Source organism: Psittacula echo, assembly GCF_963264785.1.
Source record: "Psittacula echo genome assembly, chromosome: 3".
Taxonomy (NCBI): domain Eukaryota; kingdom Metazoa; phylum Chordata; class Aves; order Psittaciformes; family Psittacidae; genus Psittacula; species Psittacula echo.
The window spans coordinates 49,305,507-49,317,870 of record NC_137736.1 but is presented as its reverse complement, the minus strand read 5'-3'; the positions used below and the strand labels follow the sequence as shown (position 1 = coordinate 49,317,870).

Below are 12,364 nucleotides of genomic sequence, written 5' to 3'. Positions count from 1 at the left end.
TGAACAGCTTCTGCGTGAAGGAAGGTTAAATACAAGAAAGGCAGCTTAGTTTGGAAAAAGAGTTGGCTGAGGTGGGCTGTGGAAAATCTGGAAGGCAATGAGTGGTGTAGAAAAGGTGAAAACAAGTAAGTTAACCGCTCCTTCACAGACCCTACCATCTTGTGAAATTGAAAGAGAAGTAAGTACTTTGTTATACCATGAGTAAGTTGTGGAAGTTATTGTTCCAGTGGCAGCAAATGGAGATTCAGAAATAAAACTTCATGGTCGGGAGGACCTATCTTTGAAGGATGAAAGGAAGAAGTGTGTCCTCCTGTAAAAATCTACTAAAAGTAGGAGAGGGTCCTTTTCTGCTTTCACCTGCTTACTGTCTGCAATCTGTGGGCAGTAACACAGATTAACAAATAGTTTCTGAGGAGAAAATTCAGATTGTCATCTTATTACTTGATCAGTACTTTTCACCTTAATCATTACTTGATCAAGCTTCATACCTTCTGATGAGAAAGAGCAAGGTTGGTGTGTCTTGCACATAGCAAACTGTGAGCCAAACTCCTCAGGTGTTTGTCTTCTAGTAGAAAATCAGTAAATTCAAACCTACATCATTTCAAAGTGATAGTAGGTTGTAGTAGATTATGGTATGAGATGGCTGGTGTGCAGTCTGTCTTCTGACAGGCAGTATGTGTTGCACTGAGGAGGCACTAAGTACTTACATGCATAGGTACTGCATGCTGTTCTTGTCCATTTGTTCTGTACATGAAAGTTTGACAAGTTATTTTATAAAAGTTTGGATGTGGGTGAGCTGAGGGTTTCCACCACTAACAGATACTTCTGATACATGAGTATGACGTAACTGCTGGGGCCTGTTCTATTAGTGCTCAGCTTCCCTAGAGGGTGTTCATCTGTGGTGCGTGGGCATAGGGGCTGTCTGGAGGTAAAAATACATGGGCAACACCTAGTCTGAAGCATCCTGACTTCTGCAGTGGGATGTGCACCGTGAGTTGGGTCCACTTCTATACAACCATCTGAAAGGACTTCAAGTATAGGAGTGTTAATAATGGCTTTTTATCTATTTCTTGAGCCAAATTAGCACTGACTACTGTAAAAGTTATTTAGTTAATGAAGAGAAGAAAAAGAAAACAGTACCTGCCTACTGAGTGAATATCGTATCCTATGGGAAAAGTAATAATTCATAGTCTAGTAATGAAAGACCTGTACAGCTGCACAATAAAGGAAAATTGGAATTGCAAAGGAGAATTGAAAATGCAAAGTAAAATTTAACCAAAGCGCTGGACTTTGCAAATTTGATTAAAAGCCTTTTTAAGTTTTTTGATTTTAAGATTTTGGTTTTTACCTTGGTTTCTGAGGAAACTCAAGACTGTCTAGTTACACTCTCTCTTTCCTTCTGTGCTGACTTTACAGCTGTTGATAAGAGGATAAAACCTTCAAAGATTTTCCTCCTTCCTTCATCACCTATTTTCACAAACCTGTAGAAAAAACCTTTCAGGTTTAATTTCCTAATGAAGCATCGCCTTTGAGAGGCCACAAGAATTATCTTTTGCGGGCTAGTAGGCACATCCTTAACTTGAAATCTGGGTCCATAACTGCTTCCTCTAGTGACCAGCAGGGGAGAAATTCTTTGGTGTTTTGCAGAGGGGCTGCAGTTTGTGGGGAGCACAGGGCTATGGGTGATGAAAATCATGGCTTTGTAAGGAGTAAGATTATGATGGTGAAGGCCTGTAAAGGAGAATTGCCCACAGGAAAACTAAACCAAACAAACCCAAAATAAAGAGATTACCAGCACAAGAAGTCAGGTTAAGATCTGAATGTTAGTTGTCTTATAGTGATGGTGTCTGCACGGTTCAATGATGCATGTGCAGCCTTGTCTGAGAAATGGTAGGACAGATAACTGGCTAATACTAATTGTGGGATTTTTATTCTGCAGACACCAGTCACTTGAACCTTACCTCTTCACAGCAGAGTGTTGACAAGGTGCTCTCTCCTATTTCAAAGCCATATCCGCTTTCATCTTCTGAGTCTGTTTCTTCCTCACCATCCAGTCACGGCCAGAAAATCAGGTAACATTGTTTACAAAGCAACTTTTTTAACCTGCTTTTTAAAGAAACATTTTATCTGCCTGGTCATGCCAAGCTCTTCTTAAAGATGGATAAGGATTTCCCTTCTTGAATATCATGCCTCAGGAGGAACTTAGTTATAAAAAAAACAAACATCCCCCTCACATCCAAACACCTTTGGCAAATATGATTTAATATTTTTCATTTCTGTTAAATTTGCGCTTCCTTACAATGCAAAGTTATGTGCAGTGAAATACTTAAGTGCATTAGAAACTTCAGGTGAATGTGGTGTTTCTTTAAAAAAAAGTAAATAAAAAAAGCCTTGTCCTGTGACAAAGTAAAACTTGATTGATTTACATAGTGTTCTGTAAAGTGATTTAACTGTTGTAGCTGAGCAAAGATGAAAGGTTAGAAAGGTTCCCTCTGTTGGGGCAAATGGTAATGGCAGCAGTAGACCCAGGGCCTAAAAAGTCCAAAAGTGCTAGGCAAAGGACTGGCAAGTCAAGTCTGGGGAGTGAGAACCCAAGGCATCCTAAGCACGTGTTAGTTTAATGCAGATAGAATAAATTGATAAACATCCATCACTGAAACTTAGCTCAAATTCTGCCATTTAAGGATATTAATGTGTAGAACTGTGCTTCTCAGTCCTTCCAGGTTGTGCCACTTCAACCAATGTAAGTATTGCTTTGTTGCCATGTGTGCCTTTGAAGATAGCAGGTGGTTCATTTGGTGTGCAATGCCACCACTAAGGCACAAGTCATAAAAAGGTTAGATGTTCGTGGGCTCAGGACTGACTGACTTTGTTGTTTTTCAGACTGCTGTAGATATCTACTTAGATTTTACAATGAATTTTGCTTTTGCCCTTCTTTGCTTCTGCCCCTGTTTGCTTTTCAGCGTTTCCTGTGTCAGTGTTCTGAAAAACTTTTGAAAGCAAGGTTTGCTGTGGATTCTCATATTTCGAGTTCTGCAGGGCTTGAAATCTATTGTAGTGCTGTAGTCCACCTGTTCCATTGCATTTCTTTACATAGTAGACCATTTTCAGGCAGCTGAATAAAAGATGTATTGTTAATAAATAACCGTTTCATTAATCACTAATTTCAGAAAATGGCTTTTCTAGAAGTTTAAACATTCCAAAAATGTTTAAAATCTGCTCCTAAATGTAAATTTGAGTTAAACAGCCACTGACTTGTATGACTATGATATCTATGAAAAAGTGTTAGTTTTTTAAGCGGTGAGGAATGTATGCATATGTCCAAGATGTATCTGACTTTTCCTGGTGTCCTATAACTTTGGACCATATTGATAAGTTAAAAAATCTGGACTGTGTACTGCTTAGGTAAAAATAATGCCTGAACCATGTTGCAAATGGGAATTTAAAGGTACTGCAGTAGCCAATTAACTATTATTTGGCATGTCTTTTTCACAACAGTCCTATCGGACATCTCACCCTCATATGAATTGCCCAAATGTGAATGTATTTTTAGCAGTTTGCTGTCATGAGCTTTTTTGGATTTGACAGTTTAGATTCCTCTAGTAGGCTTCTATGCCATTCATATAAATTTGGTTCCAATAACACTAACAAGAACTCTTACTGACATTGTAGACTAATTTGAGAACAAACTTTGTTTCAGAAGACAAAGTTGGGTCTTTAAGGAGTAAACTTCATTTTTCAATGACTAAAAATTATTTTTCATCTTCCTTATATCAGAACAGGTGTTTTGAATACGCTTGATGTTCAAAAGCTGCCAAGGTTATATTTGATGCACACAAAACCGCTTAATAAAAAAAAAAAAAGGCCACTAATTCCTTGAGCAAAGCTATGTCTCTTTTATTGTGTCTCTATTTTTCACATCTGTGACCTGACTGCTGAGCTTTTGCTGATTGAAGCTGGGTAGTTTCTGCTACCTGAGAATTTAAATCAAGGCAGTTGTACATTCTCACTTCATTAACAAGCTGTAATGCTAACTTTGTTGTTGTTGTTCTCTGAAGAGCTTGTTCATGTGTCTATCTTGTAATTTTCAGAATAGGAATTCTCCAGTTTCCTTTGCGTGTGAGAAAGGGATGATGGGTAGCAGAACTTCTCTCTTTTCATTTGTTTTTTGATTGGTTTGGTTGTTGGGTTTTTTTTTCTCTTTTTCTTTCAAGTAAATGAGTAACTTGGCAAAATTAAGCTGCGTAAGAATGACTTCTTTTTTCTCTCTGTTTCTCCTATTTCCATGTATGAAATTCTTCTGTTCTTATAGTAATTTGGTGCCTCCTCTCTCCAAAATTGAGAATCCTGAATAGGTGTCTTCAGAAAAAGCTCAAATATTTAATTATTAGTGTTTCTTTCTTTAGAGAAACTTGAATTGGCCTTAACCTGCTAGCCATCACTCTGGATTTGATGGCTGAAGAAAGACAGCTTGTCCTGGGGCAGCTCTAGCAGGCTTTCTTATTTTGTTGTTATCAAGTCCTCAATAGACTAGGTATTTCATGTAGACAGGGTCTATTCTGTGGTTAGAATTTGGGGAGAGCCTTTATGATCTTGGCCTTGAAAAGAACCTGTTGGTATTTCCAGGGACTGGAGGGTTATTTCCTTGAAGTGGCTGTCTCTTCTTTCCCTGCTTATTCACATTTTCTGCAGTATGTCTCAGATATCGTGTATTCCTCTGACAGACCTTACAAAGCGAAGGCTGAATGTTAACCTGCATGTTAAGGTGACATGGGAAAATGCTCTAATACTGTGAGGGACTGTACTTCTTTGAAGGATGTTATTGAGTCCAAGCTGCTGGAAGAGTGAATAGCATGAGCAAGTTGTGTTGCAAAGAAAAGACCAGGGTTTGGGCAGGCAGCAGTGGGTTGTAGTTGTGTTCTTGGGTTCCTTGTGACAAAGCAAAGGGATTAGTCCCAGCAATTTTCTTGAACTTGCTGCTTTCCCAAGGCCTTCCTAAAGGGAAAACATTGTTGAGGATTTCTCAATTTCTTGTGCCTTGGACTGTTTTCTGTTACATAAAATATTTGAGAAATGCATGTGTGGGCTTTTCCAGTTATTTACTCTCATTATTGGGTAAATGCTGCATCATTGGTGTGTTGTGGGATTAGTTTATGACTTGTAGATTTTAAGTGGCAATGGGAACTTTTTTGAAAAGAAAATATAATGCTCTAACACCAGTAAGCCATTACAAGTTAGACCAATGTCAGTGGGGCAGAACAGTTGCTTCTGTGACTACAGGAGCTCCTTGTTTATTTATATTTCAAGATATGAGTGTTATGAAGGAAGCCAATAAACACAGGAAGACTGGAGTTATAAGGCAGATTATTATCTAAACTATTCCTTTTTTTATTTAGGAATGAAGAAACTGATCGTGAGGTTTATTACCAGTTTTAGGCTAAAAAAGTAATTTTGGACATTAACAAAATAGTTTAGATGGTGGTGATTGGGGTTTTGGTGAGGTTTTTTTAAACTTTAATGGTAATTTTATGCATACCCATGCAATTTAACAATTTGATGTGGACTGGCACAGCAGTCTTGTTTTATGGAATATTGACATTAAGTACAGCTCAGGGCTTGGTTGCCAACTTTGCGTGATGGAATGAATTTTGAAAACTGTTTGGAAGTATGTGTTTACCTCTCTTCATGGAGCTGACCTCTTCAGTTTGCTGACTCAGAGGCAGTGTGTTGACTGTCTGTCTAGCAGGACACGATACTGAAGGAAGTGGCATGGATGTCCATGAACCTTGCATACTTAAAAAGTTATTTAACACTTAACTGTTTCGGTGAAGGAAAGGCTAAAAACATGGCATAGAATTCCAAAAACTTCAAGTTCCATTTACTCTGCTGCATTTAATTTACAGGGTGTTTTCCCCCACTGACTTTATTGAACTACCTGCTGGCAATGCAGTTTTAATTGTTTGTCCACCCATTTACATTTTTGTTGAACATGTCTCATTGTGGAGGGCATGTTTTCTTTGTTCTCCACTTTTGCTCCATAGAAGACCTGAATTCCTTAGATTGTTAGTACAACATATTTATGTGGTGGTGGAGAGCACCAGCTGGTGTGGAATAAGCTCCTTTATGAAGCTCTGCTGTTGAATTTCATTAGTGACCTACACTCCTTTTTTCTGTTCCGGTTCTGGTCAGGGTTTAGTAATTGGGTCACATGGGAGATACTGTTCTTTCACATTATCTTTCTGATGAGATAAATGGGGATTTAGAATGAGGGCACTAACCCCATTTTTCATAGCACCCAGATTTTCACCCCTGCATATATGTTTTGCCAGACATCTAATCCTAATATACTTCAAACACATCTGTTAAGATGACATCAAAGTGGGAATTAGACTGTAACACAGAGCCTAAAAAGGCAAATTTCTTAATTTCGTTTGACTAAGTGTCACAACTCATTGTATTTCTCCTTTTTTCTTACTCCTTTTTATGCTTTTTGAGAGTGCAGTTTGTTTTAATATAACGCCTTTATGTTATATATAGGCCTTAGGGAAAGGCAACATGGAACTGGCTATCAGAGAGGTGGAGCTGTCTTTTGGTAAACGTCATCAAAATACATTTAAATGTATTTAAATATCTCAACCTTTGAGACAGAAAGTTACAGCATTCTGGTTGCATGTTTTTTATGTTTGGTTTAGTCTGTTTCTAAGCATGTAAGTAGTCCTTGTACTTAAATCTCAGATTGCTATTTGCTTTAAAGTTTAGCATTTATATTTATTAAATTGTTTATGTCCTTCCTTTTTCTTTCAGACTTCATAATCAACAAACAGATAAACCAGATTTCAGTGACATTCCCAAACCAGACAAACTAATATATGAGGACCTTGAAGAATGCATTTCTTCCCTTGAATGTAAGTGTTTGTGCATTTTAGACAGTTCGTTTAACACCTTAGTGCTTAACAGTTGTGAGACAATTGTCTTGATAGCTTAAGACTGTAGTGGGAGAGAGTAAAATCTGACTGATGTTGGAAATAAGAAAAAGAGTCTCTAATGATGAGAGACAAATTTTCTTCATATTTGCGCATTTAGGAGGAGATGGGTATGTAGCAATAAGTACACACTAAAATCAAGTTGGTTCTGAATTTTGAGAACTTTTTGTTCCAGAATCTTGCATAACCTTGTTCTGATTAACGCATGTGGGTCTGACAGTTGTTTCAGAGTGGTTTAAAGTTGTGTAGGGTTTGGTTTTGGTTTTAAACAGCAAAGTATATTAGTATATGAACTAACTTGAAGCTGTTTCGTATTTGCTGCATAAAGTAAAACTCCAAGGAGTGTTTCTTGTGGACCAGTATCAGTGTGCTATTACCAAGCTGTAATTTTGAAGATAAGTTTCTTGCAGCCATTACATGTACTCTTGTTGATTTTTCCTTCAGTAACTGAGGCTTAAATAGTATTATGAATTAGGAGTAACTTTAGAAGTGCTTGTAAGCGTGTAAAGAACAGTTGCAATTACGCTATCATTAATCAGCATCTTTGAGTAGTTTTGGAACATGTGGTTCAGTTACTGAAACATCAGTGTTACCCTGTTGGTTTTGGTTTTTTTTTCCCTCTGAGGTCAGCATTTTATTTGTTTACATTTTTGTGCTTTTGCTGATTGCAGGAAGGCCTTTGTCATTATGTCAATAATGGTTTGCATTGCGTGCTGTTTCCTTCTCTCTATATGCTGCAGTAAGCCTACAGGGGCAGTTCCCAAAAATTTTTGATGTAACTGTGGTACTGTAGTAAAAGGAGGATAATTGAAGTTAATGCACTTTATAGCCATTTGTGTATTGAGAGTAAAATAGGAGCACATTTACTGGCTGTATTTCCTAGTTTTTCAGCATTTGAGTGACATCTTAATGTTGGACCTTAGCAGAGTTCTGTCCTATGAAACTGGGGATTTAAAGCAAGTGAAACTCTCAGTAAGAAAGATGTAGACTGCAAGCTAAACACCTTTCCCATTTCTAAATTTTGATAGGTCTGTAAAGTCTTGATACTGGTGGAGATACGTCAGTAGGTGGTATGATTAAATCCACAGTTGGTGAAGAGATTCTAATTATTGTATGGGAGAGTTAGAATCACTGATTTCAAGGAAAATATCTCCAACTGGTGTGAGTTAGGTCCCAGACTGGCTTATTCTTTCGGTTGTGGTTAGGTAGGTGGAGTGATGCCGTTGCTCATGCTCCTGAACCTATGAGTATACAGCTTTCAGTGTTTTAAAAGAACCAACCCCAAAAAATACTATTCGTTTGAACAGCAATTGTGCTGATAGTTTTTAGTGGTAACTAGCAGAAGCTGATGACTCATCTGTTCATTTCTCTGTGAAGTCTTACTCAGTATATTCATTATTTTTTAATTTATCTCATTTACTTTTCTTTTTTTAAGCTTTAAACACATTATTTGAATGTGAGTCAAGTCTGTAGCCACTAATGGTTTCTACTCATCTCATATTTTAGTTAGATTTAGATTTACTTGTTTAATTTTGTATTAGAGACTTTAGGAATATATTAGATATTTCACTTTTATCACATATGAGGCTAAACTGGCATTTCCTTGGCAAATCTACCTGAGTAGGTGCTGTGCCCAAGTGAGTTACCACTGTGTCATTAAGTGATGTGGAGTAGTTGAAAGGATGGTTTTAAGAGCTTGCATATGCTGATGATTTCTCAATCAACAGTACTTCAGCTGGGTCAGACTGCATCACAAGACAATCTCAGTATGCAGAAGGAAACCAGAATGGCTAAAAAAAAGGTAACCCAGGAGAGACTTGAGACCGAGGGAGGATAAGGATGTAGAATCTAAAAAGTAAATGTAGAGTAAGATATCATTAAGGAAGAAGTTGGTAAGAGCAGGAAAAAAAAAATTGAGCGAAGAAGATGCCAGAAGATGTGGTGGAAGCCTTTTAATCCTGCTGTGAGTGAGCTCTAGCGAGAAAAGATTGGAATTTCTGTTGGCGGTAATTGCTTTAGTTGATGTGCTTGTCTTAAGGCAAAATGCATCTCTTGCTGTCCACCCTTACGTAAAGCAGTGATGGTGTACAAAAACTGTTACCTTTTTGTCCTTTGCAGAGTAGTTAAAGATACTTTGTGCTATATTGTTTTGGGTTTGGTTTGTTTCCTTTGTTTGTGAGGTTATCAGACCTTTAGAATTTAGATACAATATTTATCAGGAACCTATTCGTGAAAGGAACTTTTTGACTAAACATTACTTACCCCAGAAAACATTACTGAAGTTTCATGTGGAAATAATGATGTTGATAACACTGTAATTTAAACCTCAAGTTAAAGAGAGAGCAAAAAAACCAGAATAGCTTTTCTTCTGAGTGTAATAGCTCATCATCTTGATCTTAGGTAAAAGTTGCATAGAACTCACTTTCCCAGGTGAAGCTGATAGGACTTCTGGTGCTTTTGTAAGAAACTGAAACAGTCTTGTAACTTAGCTAGACTGACGGTTTGGCAGACATTTTCTCTGATGCTTTCATCTGTAATTCCTTTAAAATATTTTAAAGAGATTCAGAAAGAGAGGCTGATCGGTTTGGGTGTCTCATTTTTCTTCATGCAATATATTTCAGTTTTATTATAATGTGGGAAACAAAAAACTTGAAACCCTGATAATATTTAAAGGATAAGAAATTTCAAAACCTTTACCTAAAAATGAAGGATAACATGAGATATCTGTACTATGGTACACCAAATGCTTTGAAAATGGTCTTGAGTATTTGAGGTTGGCTACCTAGAGGTAAAGGCTACATCTGACTTTTTATTTCTCTTTATTTTCTCTCATAAAATTGAGATAATAGCAGCCTGCATACTTGGCAAATAAATAATCAGGAAGCAGTTAAGTATCACAGCAGTGATCACAGTTGAAATGCAGTACTGTGGTTTTGTAAATTCAGAGCCACACTGCACAGGGAGAAGAATGTAAAGTAGAATATGAGAATTAGCAGTATCCATCCTGTGCACTGAAGAAGACAAGGATCCTACTAAAAAAATAGTATGCAATCAAATAATTAAAGGTTGTTTTATGTGCATAGGAAGTATGAACTGAGCTAAACTTGGCCATGTAATTTTTCTGTGACCTGTATCTTACATAAAGAAATTGAAACATTATGGTTTTCTGTTATATATTTATTCATGAATCTGTTTTGGCTTTGTAAACAGATGTGTTCCAAGAGCTAATTTCAAAACTAACAATTCTGTAATTAAAAAAGCAAGTACAGCCTATGATAATTCTTAGTCCTCAGGGAAATGACCAAGTTGAAGGGAAAACGCTCAATTAGTGCTGATATTTATGTGTTCTAGTTCAGCCATTCCCACACTTTGTGTCCACTGCTTTGCTCCGCTATTGTGATTACAAAATAATGAAGCCATTGTTCAAATTTCTTCTCCAGATCAGGGAGACATTCCAGAGCAGTGTGAAAGTGATGCCTTGCATCCGTGTGGGGACATCATCAATGGAAACCATGTCACAGCCACTGTGCCAGCAGCAGCCACTTCACTGCAGGACTTAAGTGAGTTTTCCACTCAGAAACTAAAATGAATGCCCTTTTCACATATCATATGTGTAACACAAAAAGCCAAAGATTTAACATTTGGTAGGTATGTATGCTGGTGTGATGGAAAAATGTCCAAAAGCCCTAATTATGTGATCAAGAGGAAGTAAAGTTTTCTGTTGCTTTACTGAATTAGGATGACTTCACCCTTGTTTTGGTTAAATTTGTTTTTAATTTAAACACTTTTGCCACCCATCCTACCCTTCTGCCCGGCTTTTGGAGGGTTGATTTTGTTCTTTTCAGGGTAATTATTAAATATTCTTTCTGCTGTTGATAGAAATAAGACTTGAAAGATTTTTGGCGGTTGTGTTTCTGTTTTACATGTTTTATATAGTGCTTGTCTGGACTTTTTTCATTTTTCTTGACTGTGTTCGCAAACTGTATTACCACAATGCTGTGTTCATTTTTCAGGTAGATGAAGATGATGTCAGTGCAGCATATGACACTCTTCTAATTGTCCTAGATAGAAGCATTATGATTATTTTTATTTAGGGATGAGCTTTCTAGCTTCTAACAATTCCCAGTATTTAGTTTGCCTATCTTATTACTGTCCGAATGTTGTCCTACTTGCACAGCTTTTTAAATATGCTGGTCACATCAGCAGCATGTCCTGCAATGATTTTCAAGGGGTTTGTAAGTACTTTGCTTTATAAATGTAAAGAATTATATTCAATCATATTTCTGAGGGGGAAAGAATATAGAAACATGAACTTTAGGGTAACAGAGATTTAATGAGAAAGTCCATGACAGGAATGAGAAGTGCATAGGGATTTGTCAGCTCTCTGGCCTCTGCTTTGGCTTCACTGTTTAGCTCTTAGGGAGTCATACATCAGCATAAAAATGTTTAGAGGTGGGAAGAAACATTACCAGATACCTAAGAATAACTTTGGTGTATATATATAAACAATATATCCAGTTGTTTTTCATTTACTAGTAATGTTACAGAGGAACCTGATACTTACTTGTATGCTCCTGTAGTAAATAACTGAACTACATAGGTCACAGATCTTAAAATAATTTTTCACAGCGGTGCTGGATCAAAGACAGATTGAAGAACAGGATAGAGAAGTGGAGAAAAACTTGGAAGAAGAAGAAAGGAAAGCAAGAGAAGAAAGGGGAGAGAGAGAACTACAGGAAGGTTTGGAAAGATGGCATAAAGAAGAGGAAAAGCTTAACAAAGAGGTAATGATTTAGTATTTTAACTTCTGACAGTAATGCAGCTTTGTAGTGTCGCGTATTTTAGGGTTGCTGTGTGTGTTATTTGATTTAAAATAGACTTTATTCTTTAAGTGAAAGTAGTAGAGGCAAAGTTCTTTTGTGATTAACCAGCCTTGATAGAATTTCTCCTTATGCCATGTAACTTTTTTCATAGGAAGCAGATGGTTTTTCTTCCATGCTTCATGCAGCTGGAATCTAGTCTTATGGCCAGAACCATGTTATTGGAACAGGCTATACAGTCACTGCCTTTCTGGTCTGGACCGTTCCTGGTGGGACACCACTGGAACATGTTCATGTCCATCTCTTCACTAGCTTATGTCAGGGTATCGAGGGTACACTGGAACATGTTAATGTCCACCTCTTCACTGACTTACGTCAGGGTATCTAGGGTACTTTCTTGGAAGCAGATATTGTAAGGAGACCTTAAGGAGTTTGCTTAAATTCCTTTGAGCTGACGTGGCATGTGTTGAAATAGTGTTGGTGGACTTATAGGACCAGTATAAATCTTGGATTTTGCTCCCTACCATTTCTAAACCTTGGTTAATTTGATTCAGCCGTGCT

The 12,364-nt window shown here is 37.3% G+C and overlaps 1 protein-coding gene across 3 annotated transcripts in view; it reads left to right on the top strand.

The window, feature by feature from the left end:
• OFD1 (OFD1 centriole and centriolar satellite protein) overlaps positions 1 to 12,364 on the top strand; it is a 33,784-nt gene that overhangs the window by 19,066 nt on the left and 2,354 nt on the right. For all 3 annotated transcript variants that reach the window (XM_080614313.1, XM_080614314.1, XM_080614315.1), the window contains 4 exons: positions 1,940 to 2,072; positions 6,805 to 6,905; positions 10,424 to 10,543; positions 11,613 to 11,767. In XM_080614313.1, the coding sequence (XP_080470439.1) occupies positions 1,940 to 2,072; positions 6,805 to 6,905; positions 10,424 to 10,543; positions 11,613 to 11,767 (509 nt within the window). The remainder of the gene's footprint in view (positions 1 to 1,939; positions 2,073 to 6,804; positions 6,906 to 10,423; positions 10,544 to 11,612; positions 11,768 to 12,364) is intronic.